Source organism: Marmota flaviventris, chromosome 8, assembly GCF_047511675.1.
Source record: "Marmota flaviventris isolate mMarFla1 chromosome 8, mMarFla1.hap1, whole genome shotgun sequence".
Lineage (NCBI taxonomy): Eukaryota > Metazoa > Chordata > Mammalia > Rodentia > Sciuridae > Marmota > Marmota flaviventris.
In genome coordinates, this window is record NC_092505.1 from 134,759,941 (window position 1) to 134,781,940 (window position 22,000).

General features: G+C 41.5%; 1 protein-coding gene and 1 pseudogene across 1 annotated transcript in view; one reads left to right on the plus strand and one right to left on the minus strand.

Moving 5' to 3' along the window:
* Window positions 1-10,680, plus strand: part of Prkar2a (protein kinase cAMP-dependent type II regulatory subunit alpha) — a 72,836-nt gene extending 62,156 nt beyond the window's left edge. The window contains exons 9-11 of the mRNA XM_027933835.2: window positions 3,309-3,374; window positions 6,430-6,571; window positions 7,129-10,680. Coding sequence (XP_027789636.2) covers window positions 3,309-3,374; window positions 6,430-6,571; window positions 7,129-7,262 — 342 coding nt within the window. The 3' untranslated portion in view covers window positions 7,263-10,680. The remainder of the gene's footprint in view (window positions 1-3,308; window positions 3,375-6,429; window positions 6,572-7,128) is intronic.
* Window positions 10,681-14,900: 4,220 nt separating this feature from the next.
* LOC114091171 (adrenodoxin-like) lies at window positions 14,901-15,588 on the minus strand (annotated as a pseudogene).
* Window positions 15,589-22,000: the final 6,412 nt, after the last annotated feature.

Below are 22,000 nucleotides of genomic sequence, written 5' to 3' on the forward strand. Positions count from 1 at the left end.
GAATCTCATTTATATTGAACAAAAAGCATGTTTCACGTTATCAATGTTAAAGTTCCATTTTCTGCCAGGCACAGTGGTGCATGCCTGTAATATCAGTGGCTCAAGTGGCTAAGACAGGAGAATCCTAAGTTCTAGGCCAGCCTCAGCAAATAGCAGGGGCCTAAGCATCTTAGTGTCTCAACAATCAAAAAGGGCTGGGGATGTAGCTCAGTGGTAAAAAGTTCCTGGGTTAAATCCCCAGTACAAAAAAAAAAAAAAATTTTTTTCCCTTAAACCAAAAGATTGTATTCTGAACATTAGGTTTTAATCATTCTTTAAAAAAACAAAACAAAAAAAAATAGACACAAATCTTTATTTTATTTATTTATTTTTATGTGGTGCTGAGGATTGAACCAGTGCCTTGTGCGACAGGTTTTAATCATTCTTATGGTAGGATATAGGTCTCATCACTTGTAAAAGGGTATTTATTTAATAAATCCCAGTGAATTTCAGAATGTATGTAATAACCTGGTCAGTCCCTGGCATATAGTAGACATTCAGAAACTGTTTTTGGAAGTACCTGGAGCATGGTCACAAAGAAGTAAAATACAATGTACTTTGATTTTTTTTTAACTTCTTTTTTTTATATTTGTTTTTTAGTTTTGGTGGCCACAATATCTTTATTTTGTTTTTATGTGGTGCTGAGAATCAAACCCAATGCCTTATGCATGCTGAGCGCTCTACCACTTGAGCCACATCCTCAGCCTCATTTTTTAAACTTCTGAATGTAGAAAGGTAGCATTGAATGTTCTTCTTATGAGATTTGTATTCAGAGCCTATTAATATAATCAAAAATTTGAAAAGCAGTATATTCTTACAATGAGTTCTTGTTTTTTTCTACTAGAGAGTCATCCTATTTTGCTCTGTCTACCCTGCAGAGTCCTACAAAGTCTATAAACAGCCAGCTCATGTGGAATGTCTATCACACTGTAGCAAGGCAGACAGGAAATGTGTGTACTGGCCTATCTCTCGCCTATCCTAACAAGGCAGTTTCACAAGGCTGGAAATATAAAACAGTGCATTTCCTGGATGCCACAAAGATAGATTATTTTTGTCCAATTGTGTGATCATACGTGGTTTTATTTTAAATTTTATTTTCTTGCATTGTGTGTGAGCTATCCTAATCCTTTTTAATGAGGTATTAGCAAATCAATAAAGTTAAAGGGATCGGAGTCTGCCCTTCCTGTGGTCCACAGAAAGGTCCACTATTTTCTACTGAGGCCAGTTTGTTCCCCACATGTTCTAGGTAACATTCTTTCCCATGCCTCTCAAACCTAAATCCACTGGCTATTCTCCCTACCTCCTAGGCTTAAGAACTTCTGAAGAAACTAGGCCACAAAAAAGGGGTGGTGAGGCTGAGGTTGTGATAGAATGCTTGCCTAGCATATGTGAGGCACTGGGTTTGATCCCCAGCACCACATAAAAAAACTAAACAAAAATGAGGTGGTAATTGTATTCACTTTATCAGACTTCTTTGGCAGTGGAATGTTAAAATACATGTAAAATACTCACCAGAGTGCCTGCTGGGAATACACAGCAACCTTAACAGATTCTTTTCTATATGGGGTCCCCGATACCTCCTCCTGTCCTGTATGTATGACTGAATCTCTCCTGAGCACATACACACTCTTCCTCTCACTTTGTTTCTCCTACAGCTACTAGCCTATCTAATTCATTTTACAGCCAGGCATTTTGAGGGTGTTTTCTAATAATGTGGATTAGAAGAAGCCAGAAAAAAAAAAAAGATTACATAATTCTGACTATGATGTTAAGGAACAGCCATAACTAAATTATAAGGACAGAAATTAGATGTTACTTCATGGGCAGTTGGTAGTGATTTTGACTAAGAACTTCAGAAGCCTTTTGGAGAGTGGAAGTATTTTCTGTTTTGATCTAGAGTGGTTACACGGGTTTACATACATATAAAATTTCATAAAGGTATAGCTTTGAAATTTGAGCACTTTAAATTATGGATGATATACATAAGAAGGGCACCATCCTTCACCATCTGTCACTTTTGCATATCTTCCTACCACTCACTACCTTCCTCTTAGTTACCAGTATGTTTCTACACATTTGAATCTTTCTTACTCTTGATTTCCCAACAGTACTGAACACTGATGAAACTCTCTTCTTACAATTAGAAGCTCTTGCTTTATGAAAATATTCTTAAACCTAGACGTATCCTTCCCTCTTGGTGACCCTGCCTCTGGCTCCTTGATTTTCCTTGTGGCTCCCCATATTTTGTCAGCTCCCATCCTGTAGTTCTTTGTGTAATGTTAGAATTCCTGGTGATTTGGCTACCTAATATAGCAGCACAGAAAGCCCTTTAAGAAGCTGTGTTTTTTGCTTACATGGGACAGTGATATGAATGTGTCCTGGGATTAGATTAACTCTGGAACATCAATATCAGCTACATGTGGTGCCCATTTGGTTAGTAAAAGGGTCAAAAACTGAATTGTGCCTGAAAGCCTCTTCTTCCATGTCTGCTTGCTTAAGTCTCACCTCCTTCTAGCTGTTGCTCAGATCTCACCTTCTCAATAAAACTGGTGTACAGTAGCCAGCCCCTCCTCCACACACAGTCCCTGTCCTCTTTTCCTATAATACTTACCACCTTCTAACACAACAGGACTGTGATGTTGGTTGTTTATAATTTGTTTATCCTACCAGATTGTACATTCCACAAGTGTAGGGATATTTGTTGTATCCACTGATATCTTACATGCTGAGAAAAGTGCCTGGTACATAGTAATTTATTAAATTATTTGTTGAGTTGTCTGAACGACCAGGTGGTTTAAAATCAAAGCAAGCAAAATAAAAGCCTGAGGCTTATGAAGTGGCATCAAAGTATCTTCTTCACCAAGGCAGTGCCTTTCAGATCCATGCTTTTTGTTTGATGATCAGGATTGTCCCTGGACCCCCTACTCAGGTGTAGCCAGGACACTAATTTGACATTAATTTGCAGCATTCTTAGTCATTGGCCCCATCTTAGGTTTCAGTAGCAGACCAACATGAGCGATCAGCAACAATGCTATGTGCACTGGGCATATTCATGGAGATAAATGTGAGTATTTGAGAGGTGTCAGTCATAGTTGGGTTAATGTTCCTGCTCCCCAGCATCTTCTTATTTTGTTCTAAATTTGTTAGCCATTGATTTATTTGTAGAGTTGGAAATAAGTATAGATAAGAGATCAGGCAATGAGAAAACAGTCTATTTCTGTTTTTCTTCAGTGCTCTCTATGGCTCTGACCTGACCTCCTCTCTTTCAGGGTGAAAAGGCTGATAGCTTTTACATCATAGAATCTGGTGAAGTGAGCATCTTGATTAGAAGCAAGGTGAGTTTCTGTGAGATGCTACAAAGAGCCAGGTGCCTGGTGTATACACAGAAGTAACTGTTTGCTTTAAATAATGTGAAATGTGATCAAGCCATCATTGTTACTGCCAGAGACATATGGTTAAAGCCCATCTATTGATATGGATTTGGTATATTTCCTCTTACTCTACTGCCTTTACATTTGTCATGTAGTAAATGTTATGAGGAATATTACCCTCCAAATAAATAAGAAAAAGATAAAAACCCTTAAAGAAAATAGGGAAATTACATTAAAAAAAAAAAATACATATGAACTGGGCATGGTGGCGCATCCCTGTAATTCCAGTGGCTCAGGAAGTTGAGACAGGAGGATTGCGAGTTCAAAGCCAGCCTCAGCAATGGCGAGGCACTAAGCAACTTAGTACTTTAAAATACAAATAGGGCTGTGATGTGGTTCAGTGGTTGAGTGCCCCTGAGTTCATTCCCCAGTACCCCGCCTCCAAAAAAAAAAAAAAAAAAAAAAGTTCATCACAGCTTAAAATAAATGAAGTGAATTAAAAAACAAAAGTATATATGGAGCTGTGTGCAGTGGTACATGCCTATAATCCCAGAGGCTCAAGAGGCTTAAGACAGGAGAATCACTATTTCAAAGCCATTCTCTGCAACTTAGCAAGGCCCTAATCAACTCTGTGAGACCCTTTCTCTAAATAAAATATAAAAAAAGGTCTGGCTCAGTGGTTAAGTACCCCTGGGTTCAGTCCCCAAAACCCACCCCAAATGTACATATAGGGGGTGAATATGAAGAAAACTTCCTACTGTTAGGGGGATATCTCCAGGATATATAGGAGAACTAGAAAACTGATGATCTGTAAGTGGAAGGAGTGAGCCTTACTGATCAATCTATCATTACCAGATTGCCACCTTCTTCTTCTTCCTCTTTTAAATAGTTGTAAATGGACAGAATCCTTTTATTATTTTATTTGTTTATTTTTATGTAGTGCTAAGGATTGAACCCAGTGCCTCACATGTGCAAGTGCTCTGCTGCTGAGCTACAGCCCCAGCCCTCTTTTTTATTTTCTTGGGAAGCATAGAATTTTTTAAAGTAGTGAGTTATCTCTAATACTAAATCAACCTATTATGAAACCTGTTGCAAAACATTTAGTAAAGTCTAATAAGTATGGAGAAAGAAAACTATGATTATTATAAGATAAGGTATAAGATAATCACATCTATAAGATAGTGTGATTCCTAATTTAAAATAGATCTGTAATTTCACATCAAACAGTAGTTTGAAACTTCTGGGGTTTTTTATCTTATAGTTTTTGGACTTCTGATATATTTGTGTACTTCTCAAATGTTCATTAGAACTTTCTGTTAAGCATATTGTGAGTGAGACCAACAGCAGCATGGCAAGGGGAGTTGGAAGGCTTGTCAAAAATTTAGTCTTAGCTGGGCACGGTAATCCCAGTGGCTCAGGAGACTAAGGCAGGAGGATCTCGAGTTCAGAGCCAGCCTCAGCAAAAGCAAAGTACTAAGCAACTCAGTGAGACCCTGTCTCTAAATAAATACAGAATAGGGCTGGGGATGTGGCTCAGTGGTTAAATGCCCCTGAGCTTGATCCCCAGTAGCCCCTGCGAAAAAAAAAAGAAAAATGCATTCTTGAGCTGGGTGAGGTGGTGCATGCCTATAATCTGAGTGACTCAGAGGCTGAGGCAGGAGGATCATGAGTTTCAAAGCTATCTTCAGCAATTTAGAGAGGCCCCAAGTAACTTAGTGAGACTGTCTCAAAATAAAATATAAGAAGGGCTGAGGATATGGCTAAGTGGATAAGCACCCCTGAGTTTAACCCCTGGTTCCAAAAGAAAGAAAGAAAAGAATAGTTCAATACAGGCACAGAATCAAAGAAAAGTATTTCAGGATTGGACTTCTTATCTAAGGTAAGATTTTACATTTTATATATAAATAGAGAGAGAGAGAGAGAGATCTTCCATAGAAAATATAATTTTCCAATAGTGTATACCTTACTGTTGATATTTAGCTATTACCTGAAATTTGTTAGGTCTCACTCACAATATACTTAACAGAAAGTTCTAATGAACATTTGAGAAGTATACAAATATATCAGAAGACCAAAAACTATAAGAAAAAAAAAAAAAAACCCAGAAATTAAAACCCCCAGGTAAAAGCTAACTCTTTTTTTTTAGGTAGTTGGATAACACGCCTTTTCTTTTTTAGTTGTAGATGGATACAATACCTTTATTTATTTATTTTTATGTGGTGCTGAGGATAGAACCCAGTGCCTCATACATGGTAGGCAAGCACTCTGCTGTAGCCACAACCCCAGCCCCAACAATATGCCTTTATTTTATTTGTTTATTTTTTTATGTGGTGCTAAGGATCAAACCCAGTGCCTCAAATGTGCTAGGCAAGTGCTGTGCCACTGAGCTACAGTCCCAGCCCAAAAGCCAACTTTTTTTTTTTTTTGTACCAAGGGTTGAACCCAGGGGTGCTTAACCACTAAGCTACATCCTTAGAGACAGGGCCTCACTGAGTTGCTAAGGCTGGGTTTGAACTCATGATCCTCTTGCCTCAGCCTCCTGAACCACTGGGATTACACATGTGTGCCACCATACCCAGCCAAATCCAAAAAGCCAACTCTTTTTTTTTTTTTTTTTTTTTTTGAGGGCAGGGTACCAGGGATTGAACTCAAGGGTACTCAACCACTGAGCCACATCCCCAGCCCTTTTTTGTATTTTATTTAGAGACAGGGTCCCACTGAGTTGCTTAGTGCTTCTCCATTGCTGAGGCTGGCTTTGAACTTGTGATCCTCCTGTTTCAGCCTCCCCAGCCACTGGGATTACAGATGTATGCCACCGCGCCTGGCTCAAAATGCCAACTCTTGATTAAGCCAGAGCACTGAAAATAATCTATGGAGTTTATATGGTACAGTTAGAGTTTCTGCAAAGTAATTTCCTTAGTGTTGAGTGTGCTGAGAAGAGAATGTGAGCATGTGCAATTGGACCTCTCCAGCTGTGATCCTAGAGTCAGACCAGGTGATGTTCTCTACCTGTCTGTAGACTAAAACAAACAAGGATGGTGGGAACCAAGAGGTTGAGATTGCCCGCTGCCATAAGGGACAGTACTTTGGAGAGCTTGCACTGGTTACCAACAAACCCAGAGCTGCTTCGGCTTATGCAGTTGGAGATGTCAAATGCTTAGGTAAGAAAAATTCTTTATGCATTAATACTTTTTTTTCTAATGTCAGTATATTACTATTTTCCCATCAGCAATCCTTGACTTATTCTGCCAGCTCTCACTCACATCTAGGCCTGGACAATTTGTAGTTTGTATGACCAACCAGAGATGGACAAATGTATTCTTTCAGCATGCTTTTTTTGTGGGGGAGGGGGAGTGCTGGGCATTAAACCCAATGCCTTGCACATGCACATACTGAGCACATGCTTCATCACTGAGCTACACCCCAGAACCTTAGAAAATATTTCTGAGCACTGGGCACTGTGAGTAAGAAAGGCATTCAGGCCCTCCAAACATGTGAAAAGAGGCACATGTCCAGGGCTGTTGGGGAATAGAATAGGCAGATGCCACTGGACTCTGCAAGTTTTAAACTTAAATGACAGTCCTGCTACATTCATATAGAAACATCACTTTATCCACATACCTAGTATCCCAAAGTCTAATGTTCTTCTTAAAGAAAATGACTTAAATTATTAGCCAAGAGAATTCATTCTCTCCTTCACCTCTTTTTAACAATGCAGTTATGGATGTTCAAGCATTTGAGAGGCTTCTGGGGCCCTGCATGGATATCATGAAGAGAAACATCTCACACTACGAGGAACAGCTGGTGAAGATGTTTGGCTCTAGCATGGATCTGATTGACCCTGGGCAGTAGATGTGCCACATCCCAGAGCCTTCTCAGTGTGACACCAAAAACTTTCGGTCAGCCACAGAACATACACAGAAGACAGACACGACAAAACTGTTCCTGCTGTTGCCACTGCTGCTGCCATTGCTGTGGTTATGGGCATATAGAAAACTTGAAAGTCAGCACTAAAGGATGGGGAGAGGTTTGACCCACACCTCCACTTTGCTTCTGAAAGCCCATTATTAGATGACTTGTAATGATTACTTCAACCCAGTTTTCACATCTTTGGTTCAGAATGGCATGTCTCTCCAACAATTTAAGTGCCTGATACAAAGTCCAAAGTGTAAACATCCTCCTTTCCTTTCTTGCTGCTACTGTTGCTTTTGGAATTACCCATAAGGTCTGCAGAAACCTGTTGTATAACTGTAGACATCCTCCTTCAATCTTTCTCAAGGAAGATTACAGCCTCAATTTCCTTGTTTGTCTTTTGAGAAAGTCCATAGTGTGTTCACAGTTGCTGCCTTTAGTTTTACGGTAGAAAATGGCAGCGGATGTAATAGAGGTCTGTGGTCCAGTGGCATTGTATTGTCTTCTGACAGCTGCACACATTACAGCTGTCTCCAAGCCCACAGTGATGCTTAGGGAAAGACCCTGTCTAGGGCCCAGAAGGTGAGTACTCTAGAACAGACTGAAATCAGTGAGACCCATGTTAGAACAGAAACTTTGGATTCATCACTTTTTACCAGTAGTAGAGAGCCAGGAAAGGTTTTTTTTAGGTTAAGGGTTCTGGTTTTTTATTTTATAGTTGGTTTTTGTTTTTGTTTTTGTTTTGTTTAATCTCTGTGCAGTTTGCATGAGTGAATTGCTATCCATTTAAAAGGAGCCCAGGGGTAGCCAAGTTAGCTCAAGTGGTTAGAGCATGGTGCTGATATAAGAAGCCAGGATCTGGAGGTGCCATTGCTTTTTATGACCTAAAAACTTTCCTGAGCAACTCCTGCCATTTCTTGTTTCCATGACTACTACTGGCTCATGACAATATCCTGGCAAGAGTTTGTTACCCAGAGAGCTCTTTTGTTCTACTCCAGAGTTGTTGCATAGCTTGACTATTGAAACATCAATTTTTAAACTTTATAGAAGCAGCAGCTAATTTTTTAATTAAAGAAGATTATTTCTCTATTTATGAAATTCCCCTTAGAGATGTTTAGCTTGTATTTAAAACTTTTAAATCAAGAGGCCATTTCCAATATATGTATAAGGCCTTTTTTAAATGTGTATAACTCAGTAAATCCCTAAGAGATTATTTGTTGGCATTTGAATCGTTCATGTTGTGGGTAATGATGGAATCACCCAGTCACCTTTCATTGTCCACATAAACTAGACTGCTTTTTCCATAGACACTGTGGCCAAAAGATTTCCAGAATGAGTAACCTACCAAAACCTTCGTAATCCCTCCTTTTTTCTTATGTTTCATGAAGTGAAAGCAGAAAAACTCTTCAGATTGCCTTAGACAACGTACATTGCAACTCTCAGATTTGTGAAAGGCTGTAATTTATACTCCAGATAGCTAGCACTGGGATTGCCTGTGCGGTGATCCCGCATTTTCCTAAGGTTGTTTTCTGTAGTATTGCTTTATCAAACAATTCAGGAAGTAGGTCTTATGCTCTTAATAGACAAGAACTACACCTGTTTCTTGCGAAAGTAATAGGTACTTTGGCTTCAGTAGTGACTTACTAGTCCAGCCCCAGAACTTGTGAAGACTATTTGAACACTGAGCTAATGCTCCCTCCCCACCCTCTGTGCCAGCCTTAAATAGGGCTGGCTGTGGTCCCTGTGCCAGAGTTAACTCCTGAAGGTTCTCACACATTCCAGTCTAGTCTTTCCTTTCACAAGCCCTCTTTGACACCCCTGATTCACTGATGGTTGCTGTTTTACAGAGTTACAGAATTCATCAGGTCTAACTCCTTCTGCTCCAACTACTGTCTGATGTATGGATCATCAGTCCAGACCCTCACTGCATATAAGGCCCCTGTGGCAAGGGATGAGGGTGTTGCTGAGGAAGAGACAGAGGCTAACATGAGCGAAAAAGGACATAGCCATTACCACAGTGCCAGGGACAGTATTCCAAATCTCTGCAGCTTGGAGAATCAAATGTAGCAGACCAAGTTTGACTCAGGACTGAGGTATCCCCATTGTGCTAAGCAAGACCTACATTCTCATGGGGAGAATCTTGTTAGAGCTTCCAAGGATTAGAGAGCTTCACATCCTCTTTTCTGGCTTTGCTCTGTTGCTTTTGAATGGTAAGAAGGTTCCTGAGAGCCTTGAGGTCCAGCTGGCAGAATTGTCCTTCCTTTTTACCACCAGCTTATCTCACTCACTGTCTTCTCTTGGTTTAATTCTCTGAAGGAAGGGTTCATGTGCTTTTTTCCTCTTAGTCCATAGTCTTCATATATAATTGTGTTACATATAATTGCTATAGATTCTCAGAAATCAGGGTAGAATTTTTTTTGAGCAGTTTAATGAGTAAATTCAGCAGCAAAGTGGCAAAAAAATAGTTCTCCAGTCACAAGAGATTATTTTCATCCTCTTTTTGCCCATATTCCCTGCTCACAATGGTAAAGTGGTCAGTTAAGAAATGCCATTGGCACCCAGCAGCACCCTGGGCACACAGCATTTCATGTCGTGTCACAGTGTACAGTCTTCTCTCGTTTAGAAAAAGTAAAAGAATTTGGCACAGAGAAAAAGGAAAAGGACCCATGAATGTCATCTTTTATCCTTTGTTTTCATTTGGCTGATGGTGGAAAATTTGTTATTGACAAGCACTTGTAAACCAGTCTTGCCAAGGTATGAGTTGTTTTGATTTTTCACTACAATTACCTCTTGTTGCTCCTGTCTTGACTGCTGACGTTCCTCAGTGATTTTATTGTCTATTTAATGGGAAGTGGCCTTCCTTCCTATGGGTTTCCTTTTACACACTGTAGGGCTATCTTTATACTTAAAAAAAAAAATGGTGAAACTGTCACTAACCTCATGGGGGATTTGCAGAAAACCACTCAGCCCACCTTGAACAAAGGTTAAATTCCTCATTGTTTTTTAACTCACTGTAATAAAAGAAATCTAATTCAGCATTATAGTGCTACCTCAAAGGTAAAAATGTTTTAAGGTCATTGGTCCTGAGTTCTATACATGGTGTTTGAAGTGTCTTTAAATTGGAATTACTTTTTAAATCATTGGGGTGAATCTCATTTTAGCCTGTTTTACACTTGTATTTTAATCTCTGAAGAATAAGTAATTAGAAAGCAGTCAATCCTTGCTCTGTGATATTGAACATATAACTAAAAATTAATTCAGAATTTAATCATTGTTTGCCATAAACAAGGTTGGGTTTTTTAAAAGAAAAAACTAGTGCTCAGAATTTCACTCTTGGTTAATAAAGGCTGACAAATCATGTCTGGTTTTCTGGTGCAGTCTTGTGTCATGTGTTTGTACTCTCTCTCTCTCTCTCTTTTTTTTTTTTTTTTTTAGAATTTTTAAATATTTATTTCTTAGTTTTCAGCAGACACAACATCTTTGTATGTGGTGCTGAGGATCGAACCCAGGCCGCACGCATGCCAGGCGAGCGCGCTACCGCTTGAGCCACATCCCCAGCCCCTGTACTCTCTTTTTTTGGGCTCCATGGATCACAGAGTTCATCAGGAAGATACACTGTTGAAACTGGTGTATGAGCCCTTGAAAATTAGGGAGGAAACCTGGGTATATGTACTATTCAGAGTTCTCCAGAAAAACAATCAATAGGGTGTGTGTGTGGTGTTTGTAGAGAGATTTATTATAAGGAATTGGCTCACATAATTGTAGAGGCAGGAAAATCCCAAGATCTGCAGGATGAGTCAGCAGTGTGGAGACCCAGGACAGCATATGGTTTAGTTCTAATCTGAATCCAGAGGCCCAAGAACCAGGCAATGATGTATCTCTTGTCTGAAGGTCAGCAGGCTCAAGCCCCGGGAACTGCTAATGTTTTAGTTTGAGTCTGAGGGCAGGACAGAAATCAATGTGCCAGTTCAAAGGCAGAGAGAAAAAAAAAGAATTTTTTTTGGTACTAGGGATGGAACCCTGGGGCACTCAACTACTTAGCCACATCTGTAGCCCTTTTTTTGTATTTTATTTAGAGACAGGGTCTTGCTGAGTTGCTCAAAGTCTCCTGAATTGCTGAGGCTGACTTTGAACTTGAAATCCTCCTGCTTCAGCATCCCAAACTGCTGGGATCACAGGTATGCACCATCTCACCCAGCAAAAGTCAGCTTTTTTGTTCTGTTTAGGCATTCAAATGATTTTATGAGACCCACCCACCTACATTAGGGAGGTCCACCAAGTTAAATGTTGATCTTTGCTGGGTACTGTATCAGCTTGTCACTCCAGCTATTCCAGAGGCTAAGGCAGATGGATTGCAAATTAAAGATCAGCCTGAGCAACTTTAGTAAGATCCTGCCTCAATAAAAGGGCTGTCTCAATAATGCACCAGTAAAGATGGGGTTGGCACATGCCTGTAATCCCAGAAGCTCAGGAGGCTGAGGCAGAAGGATTGAGAGTTCAAAGCCAGCCTCAGCAACTTATTGAGGCCCTAAGCAACTCAGGGAGTCCCTTTCTCTAAATAAAATACAAAAAAAAAAAGGTTGGGGATGTGACTCAGTGGTTAAATGCCCCTGAGTTCAATCCCCAGTACCAAAAAAATAAAAAATATGTATTTAAAAAGTAAATAAAAGCCTGGGGATGTACCTCAATGGCTAAGCACCCCTGGTTCACACACACAAAAAAAAGTTCCACAGCAATGTCACAATCATATCTACAGTCTCTGTCTTAAAGAAGGAACATTACATGAGGACTTTACTTTCTGTGTTAGTATAACAGGAAGCTAGAAATTTGTCCCTTCAGAGTTACACAAACATGTTCTCAATGATCTTAGTCACTTAATTTTATAATAAAAAAATTAAAATAGTATCACTTGTAATGTGGAAAGAAACTGGGGTAATTTCACAAGGCATCATCCTGTACCCACATTCTTTGAAAAAAAATGCCCCATCACAGATGATGGCCAGTGATACATACTGTTACTTGACTGGGGACATGCAGAGTGTTAACCAGGAACATAATAACAGTTGTGAATTAAGATGAGTATTAACAAGTTCTAAATTGGAATATCAGAAATTAGATCTGACCTGGCTAATTTGTTCATTGACCAAACCCTGATGACCAGCTATGGACATTCCTGACACTTCACACTCAAGGAATTAACTAGTTAATGGTACTGATGTCTACTAGGGAATTCTTGGACCTTCCCTTCGCTGATTGAGTTTATCCTCTTAAGTTTCTAGCCTGCTGCAGATAGCAGCTGTGGTCTCCCATTTTAAGGATGATTAAGCTCCCAGTGACTGTTGCTTTTTGTCATGCAGCTCTTCTTTCTGTAGGCTGCCTTTGCCTGTTCATAAAATGAGTGGTGTAGACACAAAAGCATGCAGTTCTACCTTGCATCATTTGATTCTAGTTATAAAAGTATCTGGAGGAGGGTTGGGGTTGTGGCTCAGTTGTAGAGCACTCGCCTAGCACACGCAAGGTGCTAAGTTCAATCCTCAACATCACATAAATAAATAAAGATATTAAAAAATTATTTTAAAAAGTATCTGGAGTAGCTGTGAAAGGAGAAAGACTAGATTTATTATCTGAAGGACTTCCCCTTCCCAAGTAAGAACTCAGAAATTGTCATCTTCGTGCTGGAGTTGTGGCTCAGTGGTAGAGCACTTGCCTAGCATGTGTGGAGGCCCTGGGTTCAATTCTCAGCACCACATATAAATAAATGATTAAAATAAAGGTCCATCAACATCTAAAACAATATTTAAAAAAAATAAATTGTCATCTTCATGTTAGTCATTTGAAACATCATGAGAAACATTAGTTATAGGTGGCTTTCTGGGATAGGTTTACTTTCTGTGATAACAGCTGCCAAGAATTGAATTTTTCTGTGAAATATTTTTTTTCATAGAGTATATTCTCCATTTAATAAATTTAGTCTTATTTATGTAATACAATTAAACTAAATTTGAACTTTTCTATTTTGAAATCTGATAATTCAAATTTAGAATTTTTAGAACATTTTGGCTGAATATCATCATTAAACTATATCTTTAAAATAGATTACCTGGAGAGTTCAGGTGATCTATATAAGAATACAAGAATAATGAAGCTAATTAAGGGGCTGAGGATGTGGCTCAAGCGGTAGAGCGCTCGCCTGGCATGCGTGCGGCCCGTGTTCGAACCTCAGCACCACATACAAACAAAGATGTCGTGTCCGCCGAAAAACTAAAAAATAAATATTAAAAAAATTCTGTCTCTCCACTCTCTCTTTAAAAAAAAAAAGAAGCTAATTAAGATTAAAAAAATTTGCTTTGAAGTACTTAAAAGTACAGCATTCTATACAGAAAGTACTCAACAGTCATTAAACACTAAATGAACATAAGATGCCTCAAGTTCTTCCCAATCACTTTTCTATATTAATTAGTTTAAAATACCATTTGGCAAATTGATCAGTTTGGTTCAAGCAAATTATTTGTATATATTCACATTTTATCTTTGCTAATAGAGTTCCCTGAAGGCATTCTTGTCTTGTACATCTCTGCATCCCTAACAAACATAATAATGTTGTATGTCAAGTATTATAGTTGACCAATATTTACACAAATTAACAAACTGCATTTAAGTACTTGAAACTCACTTGACAGTCTTAAAACTCACTGTTTTTCTTAGTAATTTGTTCTGCTCTTCCTCATTAGTCCAAATTAGTTGATGTTTTTATTATATATCCAAAGAGCACACTTTACCCATTTATTACCTTTAATGAATTTATTTATAGCAAAGATAAGGATACAAATATCTTCCATATATAATTGGTAAGATATTCCTTCATTTCTGGGGCTGTAGCATATGCTATGCTACCCAGGCTGCAGACATTGAAGTGAGAAGAATGGTGCCTCCTGGGCAGTGGGATGCAGCAGCCTGCTCATGTCCTCTGGCTCAGGGGCTAATTCACAAGATTTCCATTCTAAGAATCAACCTATAAATTAACATTATTTTCGAAAGATTGCTAAGACAGTTTGTTTTGCTTGAAATAGAAAAGATGGTTTAGTCAGAACAGACATCAACTTGACAGCGTCATAATGTCTAAGTGAATGAGAAATGTCTAACATTTCTCATTGAATAAAATTTTGAAATATTTATAAAGTTTAATAGCTATCTTGGAAATTAAGCAATTCACTGAATATTCTTTCACACACATTTACATTTAATTAGTGCTAAAAGTAAGATGTTCATAATTTCTCCAGTATCAATCTGAACATAAAACTAACTTAAAATAATAAGATGTAGGTTCCAGTACAAATTTCCTAGTTAGTCATATCATCCTGGACAAGCCATTTTAGATCTCTGCCTTCACCCACATCAAGCAGGGGTAATCATAGCTTTTCTTAACCTGCCTTCTAAATAAGCAGACATAAGATTATGTGGTAACATTTTGCTTAAGTCACTAATCACAAATAAGGTAAACTATATAAGATTTTCATCATTCTCAGCTATTTTCTAATATTTCACTAATATTTTTATAACCAATGTAAAAATCGCATGTTTAATACTACAAAATTCAGTAGTTATACAAGGTGAAGTAAAATGGTAAAGCTAGTCATAAGAATAAACCCATTCAGCCATGTTCTCATTTAATTATGTTAAAAATTATAAAAATAGGTAAAGTTTCACAAAAATATTTCTTCTTATGGTAGTTTAGGAATTCTTGCCCACATCAATAGATTGTCTGGCATCAGCTATGGCCTCAGGTACTCGAACAGTCATATTGTCCATAGATTTGGTCAAACAGATTTGGCAGCCCAACCGTGATCTGTCTGTGAGCCCATAAGCCAGATGGAGCATGTCATTCTCCTCATCAGTGATTGTTTCTAACTTCTCATATAAGTGATCTTGAAAGATGAGGTGACAAGTAGAGCAAGCCAAGGTTCCCTCACAAGCACCAAAACCATCAATATCTAGATTATTTTCAACCACAACAGCTAGAAGAGAGTCACCAACTTTTCCTTTGGTTGTTAATGTTACACCATCATTGTTTATAAAGTGGACTGTTATCTTCTGAGCTGCTCCGCGCCGACACGCTCAGCGGCTGGCTTACCCGCGCGCGCCGCCGCCCAGGCCCGTCCCCGGGTCCCCCCCGCATGGGGTCCGGCGAGGAGCAGTGGGCGGCGGGCCGAGCCACCAGGGCCGCGGAGGCGATACGCAGGAGCCTGGAATTCCCCGCGGCGGCCATGGCCCACGGTCGCTAGCTGCTGGGTGGACGCAGGCCTCCCCAGCCGCGCGGAGGTGAAGGCTCGGCGAGCTGGGCGGAAGGATGCCCGAGGGCCGCGGCCTCTGTGAAATATTATCCCTTCATCTTTTATTTTTCCCCAGCCAGAATCCTTGATCCTAAGGGTACTTTTTTTATTCTATAAAACCAGTTATCTAATTTGTCTTTGTATAAAAATATAGACAGTGCCCAGATCATTGGTATGCCACAGGGCATAATGGCCTGGCTGCAGTGTGAGAGCAGAGAGAGAGCTCTCTTAGATACTGGAGCCTGACTCTGCACCAGTCACTCCTGATAGGCAAAAGAATGGACATTGACTAGTCAGCTCCTAGGGATAGCAGTTGAAATGGAAGATACCAGTCAAATGCCCAAATTCTTGGCCATATGCCTACTCCTTCCTCCTGCAGAACTGCACATGGCCAAGGGGCAAAAGTCACTTTGTGTATTCTGCTTGAAGTCAGAATCTAGCAATGTCCTGTCATACAGGATCCTCCAGACCCCATGATGATGGGACAGAAATGTTCAGTTGTTTTTTGCCTATTAAAAATATAAAAAGGAAGAATAACTGAAATCAAGACCCAGTAGATAAAGCAAACTAGGTATCACAGCATAACATCCAATCATAGTCATACTGGACATTTTCATTCTGAACCCCCCCCCCTCCGGGCACGGGCTTTAAGGGGACACCTCCAGTACAGTCTACCATTCCTTCCAAAAGTCCACCACATGGGCAACTGGAGAGGCAGGGTACCTGAAGTTAATTGTCAGCCTGTGGACAAGCAGGAATGAGTTTTTAGGACAGATGTACATCAGTTCAGGTGTACAGCTGAACCATGCTGCATTTTACCACTTTGACCAGCAGGGGCCAGGCTGTCCCTATGCTTCTTTACGTTCGTGGCCTCCAGTCCCAGGTTGTATAGCACCCCAAGTTTGGTGTGAGAAATGAGGCTTCATCCAAGCTCAAACTCCCCATCAACCCCCAAGTCTTAGAGCAAATCCCAACAAGAAGTAGTCTTGGCAGCACTGGGGTACAGAGCTCTTTTCTGACAAGGGCATAGATAGCTGAGTGGGAGAACACATTCCCCTCAGACCCTAGAGCTTAAGGGGTTCCATCTGGCTGGAAATTCCTAGCTGAGGCTGGCCAGAGGAGGATTGGCACTTGTCCTGAGCCTCAAATGTCTCCTCTATAAAAAGGCAATAGCCTATGACAGGTCATCCACCCCGGACCCCCTGGCTTTGCCTGCAGGCTCTCACCTACCTGGTCTGGGCCAAGGCTCAACTATAGTAAGGGGGTAGGGTCTGATGCTACATGATCTTTACCCTTGTACTCACTTAGAAACTCAAATTTCTAACTGAGCATAGTGGTGCTGGCCTGTAATCCCAGGTGCTCAGGAGGCTGGGGCAGGAGTATCATGAATTCAAAGCCAGCCTCAGCAACTTAGTGAGGTACTACTAAGAAACTCAGTGAGACCCTGTCTCTATACAAAATATTAAAAAGGGTGGGAGATGTAGCTCAGTGGTTAACCTCCCCTGAGTTCAATCCCCAGTACCAAAATAAAGAAAAAAGAAAAAACCTCAAATTTCTAGCTCCTAGCAAAACCAGTCTCCATTCTCCGACGCAGAGCTGGACTCATAACTGAAAACTGGGGGTGAGGGGACGGTGGCTAACCTTGCATGAGAGAACTAGTTCTCAAAGGTACATTTAAGAGTAGGGGCGGGGGTGGGGCCCACTGAGATTGGATAGCCTTCCAGCACAATGGGAATTTCTCAGCTGACCCTCTCCAGGTTCTGTGCTATCTGGATGTACTAGAGACAGGGTGTACATGTCCAGGACAAGCTGAGAACCCCTCCACCCTGGATCTTTTTCTTGGTAATTTTCCTGCCTTTTGTTCTGAGAGAATATTTTTGGAATGATTTGCAGCCAGCCCCCCTCCCTGCATGGCCCATGTCTTAGGGCTGTGGATGCTGATGGGATCATAGGAGATCTGAGTTCCATCCCCTTACCCAGATGGGAACATCATGTTCCCAGCTTGGAGCTGCATGGCTTACCCTGAGGCTCTTGGGCAGATTTAGGCCAGATGGGGTAATGGTGATTAGAGAACAGTGACCAGTTTAAGAAGCATGAAGGAAAGGGAGCTGGGTAAAAGGTTTGATCCCAAAACAACTCTCTTTGCCTCCCATACCCAGATCCTGATAAGAGAGTGCTTCCTCACTCCCTGGCAAGGGAGCAGCAACCAAACACACACATACACACCCTGGCACCAAAAGGGCCCCTCATCCTGCTCACTAGACTGAGGCCAGGTCTATTCATCACCTCCCAACATCCTTCATCTCCAGGGTCCTTGCAGTGCTTGCTGTCTTGCCCTAAGACTTGTTTGATCCCCTGCAGCCCTGCCATGACCCTAGCAATGAACTCATCCTCTGTTTTTGGTTTTGGGGGGGGTACCAGGGATTTTACTCAGGAGCACTCGACCACTGAGCCACATCCACAGCCCTAATTCATGTTTTATTTAGAGACAGGGTCTCACTGGGTTGCTTAGCAGCCTTGCCACTGTTGCTGAGGCTGGTTTTGAATTCCAAATCCTGTCTTAGCCTCTGAGTTGCTAGGCTTGTGCCACTGTGCCTGGCCCTCATCTTGTTATAGGGGGAAAGCACAAGAGATCAGGCAGGAACTCTGGGTGCTTCTTTAGCATTCCACCATCTCCTCTGTCTCCTTCCCCATTGTTCTATTGCCTCTGTTTTTTTTTTTCTTTTTTGAGATTAACTGTGATATATTCATATATGTACATAGGAAAGTTATGTCGGATTCATTCCACTGTCTTTCTTTTGCCCTTGTCCCTCCTCACCCCTGATTCTTGCCATGTCTATTTTTTTAAAATGTTTTTTAGTTGTTGATGGACCTTTATTTTACGTATTTATATATGGTGCTGAGAATCGAACCCAATGCCTCACACATGCTAGCCTAGCACTCTACCACTGAGCTACAACCCCAGCCCCACCATGTCCATTCTTGACATATCCACAGTGTCTAATCCAGGTCAGCCCTTGGTAAACACTATGGAAAGAACAGAAAAGTTCTACATAGGGCTGCACTGTCCAGCCTCCCACCCCATGTATAGAAGGGCCTCTGGAATGGAAGATTGGGTGGGCAGAAGAAGGTGAAAGAGTGACCTGTGAGGGTCTGAACATCTGGTGCCTTTTGAGGCTTTTTTTTCAGCAGTCACAGGTCTTGAAGTCATAAGAGCAGGAACTGGGCTAGGCTTTCCAGCAATCCTGCCTGGTGTAGAGAAGCTACTAGCCTTGACTAGGGGTGTTCCCACCCTGCCTCAACCTCTCACTGACCTATTTTCTTTCCCTCTACAATATTTACCACTTAATACCACATGACTTCTTTTTATGCAATCAGTCTACAACTATTTCTGGTGTATGAGATATTCATGATACATCCTTTGAACAAAACAGAGATTCCACATCCCAGAGCTTTGGTTCTAGTGGGGGAAGCTGCACAATGCCATATAAGGATAATAAATATCTACTTTTTTTGTGTGTGTGTGTGCCTAGGATTGAACCCAGGTCTTGTGCATGTGAGGCAAACACTCTACCAACTGAGCTGTATCCCCAGCCTAATAAACATCTACTTTTAAAAGTATGCAAGAAGGCTTGGGGTTGTAGCTCAGTGGTAGAGTACTTGCCTAGCACTTGTGAGGCACTGGGTTTGATCCTCAGCACTACATAAAAATAAATAAATGAAATAAAGGTATTGTGTTCATCTACAACTAAAAAATATTTTTAAAAGTATGTGAGAAGCTGGGCGCTGTAGTGCATGCCTATAATCCCAGCTCTGGAGGCAGGAGCATCACGAGTTCAAAGCCAGCCTCAGCAAGGACGAGATACTAAACAACTCAGTGAGTCCCTGATTCTAAATAAAACACGAAATAGGGCTTGAGGGGGCTGGGGTTGTGGCTCAGTGGTAGAACGCTTGCCTTACATGTGTGAGGCACTGGGTTTAATTCTCAGTACCACATACAAATAAATAATAAAGGTCCATTGACAACTAAAAATAAAATTTTAAAAATAGGGCTGGGGATGTGGCTCAGTGGTTGAGTGCCCCTGAGTTCAATCCCCAGTACCCCCCCCCCCCGCCCAAAAAAATAGTGAGAAGGTGGTAATTGCTATAGGAAACAATAGAGCAGGACAAGGAGATAAAAGTGATCCCGCATGCTGGAGGCAGAGAGGAGTAATTAAAGTCTGAAATGCAGAGCTGGAGGGTGCACAGGATGTAATTTGTGAGGAACTTTGAGCAGTGGGAATAGAGACCAGCAGTCTGCAGTTGGGTAGGTAACAGGAATTATGAGGATCTTGCCAATTCTCTCTTTTCCTTAAGGAGGGGCTACTGCAGGTGTAAAAGGTTATGACTTACTCACAGGCTGACGTGTGGAGAATGGATTGAAGATAATAGGGGCAGCAGCAGGAGATTGGGAGAGATTGTGGAAATCTGGACTTGGTGGAAGCCATGGTAATAGCAAGAAGTGATCTTATTCTGGGTATGATGCTAATGGCGGCGGCAGAATTTCCTGGCCCAATGCATATAGGTATGAAAGAAATTAGTCAAGGTTACTGAGAAGTGTTTGTCCTGAGCAATTAGGACTAATCTTGCTCGGTGAAAGTGGTACACACCTGTAATTCCAGTGACTCAGGAGGCTGAAGCAGAAGGATTTGATGTTCAAAGCCTCAGTGAGGCCCTGTCTCAGGAACAAAAATAACAAATAAAAAGGGGATGTGGCTCAGTGGATACAGCACTCCTGGGTTCAATCCCAAGCACCAAAAAAAAAAAAAAAAAAAAAAAGGTCTAAGCTGCCATCACCTGATCTGTGGGGGTGGGATAATAGGATAGAGCAGGTTTGGTGGATGAGCCAAAGCTAGGGTAACAGAAGTTGAATTTGAGAAGCTGATTACTGCAACTTAGAATGCAGATATCTAATTGATAGCTGGACATTGTATCTGGTGCTCAGAAAGGGTCTGAACTGAATAAACACCTTTGGGAGTGATTGATATACTGGTGACATTTTAAAGCCATGAGTCTGGATGAAATGACCAGGAAGTAAGAATGAACAGAGAACAAGCAACAGTGAAAAACTGGTAAATCACAAGAAATGGAGCCTGGAAATTAAGAGAGAAGAGATCTGTTGGTCATATAACAAGTCTCTCCTAATCAGCTCCATAAAGAGATGGATTTTTTTCCCCTGTGTTTGGGATGGAACCAGGGCCTTGTGCATACTAGGCAAGTACTTTACCACAGAGCTATAGCCTCAACACCAGATTTTTGTTTTATTTATCTTTTTTTTTTATTGATCTACTGCTTTTGTTCCCTGCCATATTTACAGAAGAGTGTAGGTCCTTAAAAAAAACTTAAAAAGTGCATGGGTGAATCCACACCTTTGCAAATGCCCAGGACATAAGGCAGCAACATTAGCCTCCTTTACAGAAAGAACAGATATTCAATAGGATGGCTCTGTCCACTCTTGGTGCTAAGCACCATGTCCCTTGCTTTTCCCAGCTACACTGATATTCATTCACTCAGGTGAGAGCCTTTATGACCAACACAGGCCCCAGAACAAATGAGCATTAGACAACCCCTGTGGAGCTTGATGGACCTGAGTCAGGCATTGGGTCACCCACCAGTCCACAGAAGATTCTACTGCCTCTCCTCTGTCTGTCCCTCTATGTCTTCGTTTGTGCACCCATCCACGTAGTCATTTCTTCACCTGTCTATATAACCATTCTTTGGTTGGCTGTCTACAGTCACTCTTCTGTCTACTCTTCACAACCCTCTTTCATCCATGTTAGCGACATCTGCATTCAGTCCTGTATCATCCATTTGCTAGAGTGACCATGTTCCCAGTTTTGCAGGGCAAACCAAGATGGTTGGTTGACCCATCGGTCTCCCAGGAATCCTACAGTTGACCTATTGGCCCTCAGCCATCTTTAACTCCAAACTCGTCTCTGACCCCCCCCCCCGCTCGCCCGCCCGCCCGCCCGTTCACCTGCCCGCCCGCCCGTTCACCTGCCCGCCCGTTCACCTGCCCGCCCGTTCACCTGCCCGCCCGTTCACCTGCCCGCCCGTTCACCTGCCCGCCCGTTCACCTGCCCGCCCGTTCACCTGCCCGCCCGTTCACCTGCCCGCCCGTTCACCTGCCCTGCCTGAGGGAAAAGCTCCTCCCCTACTTGGCTCCTCCCCTTCTCCACCCCTTCCGGAAGCTGTAGCAACGAATCCCGGCGCCCTAGCAACAGCGCCTTTCAGGCTGCCCAGTCCGCGTGCGCGGCTTCCGGTACAAGCCAATAGCTAGGGGCACCCGAGCGAGGGGCGGGGGGCGGT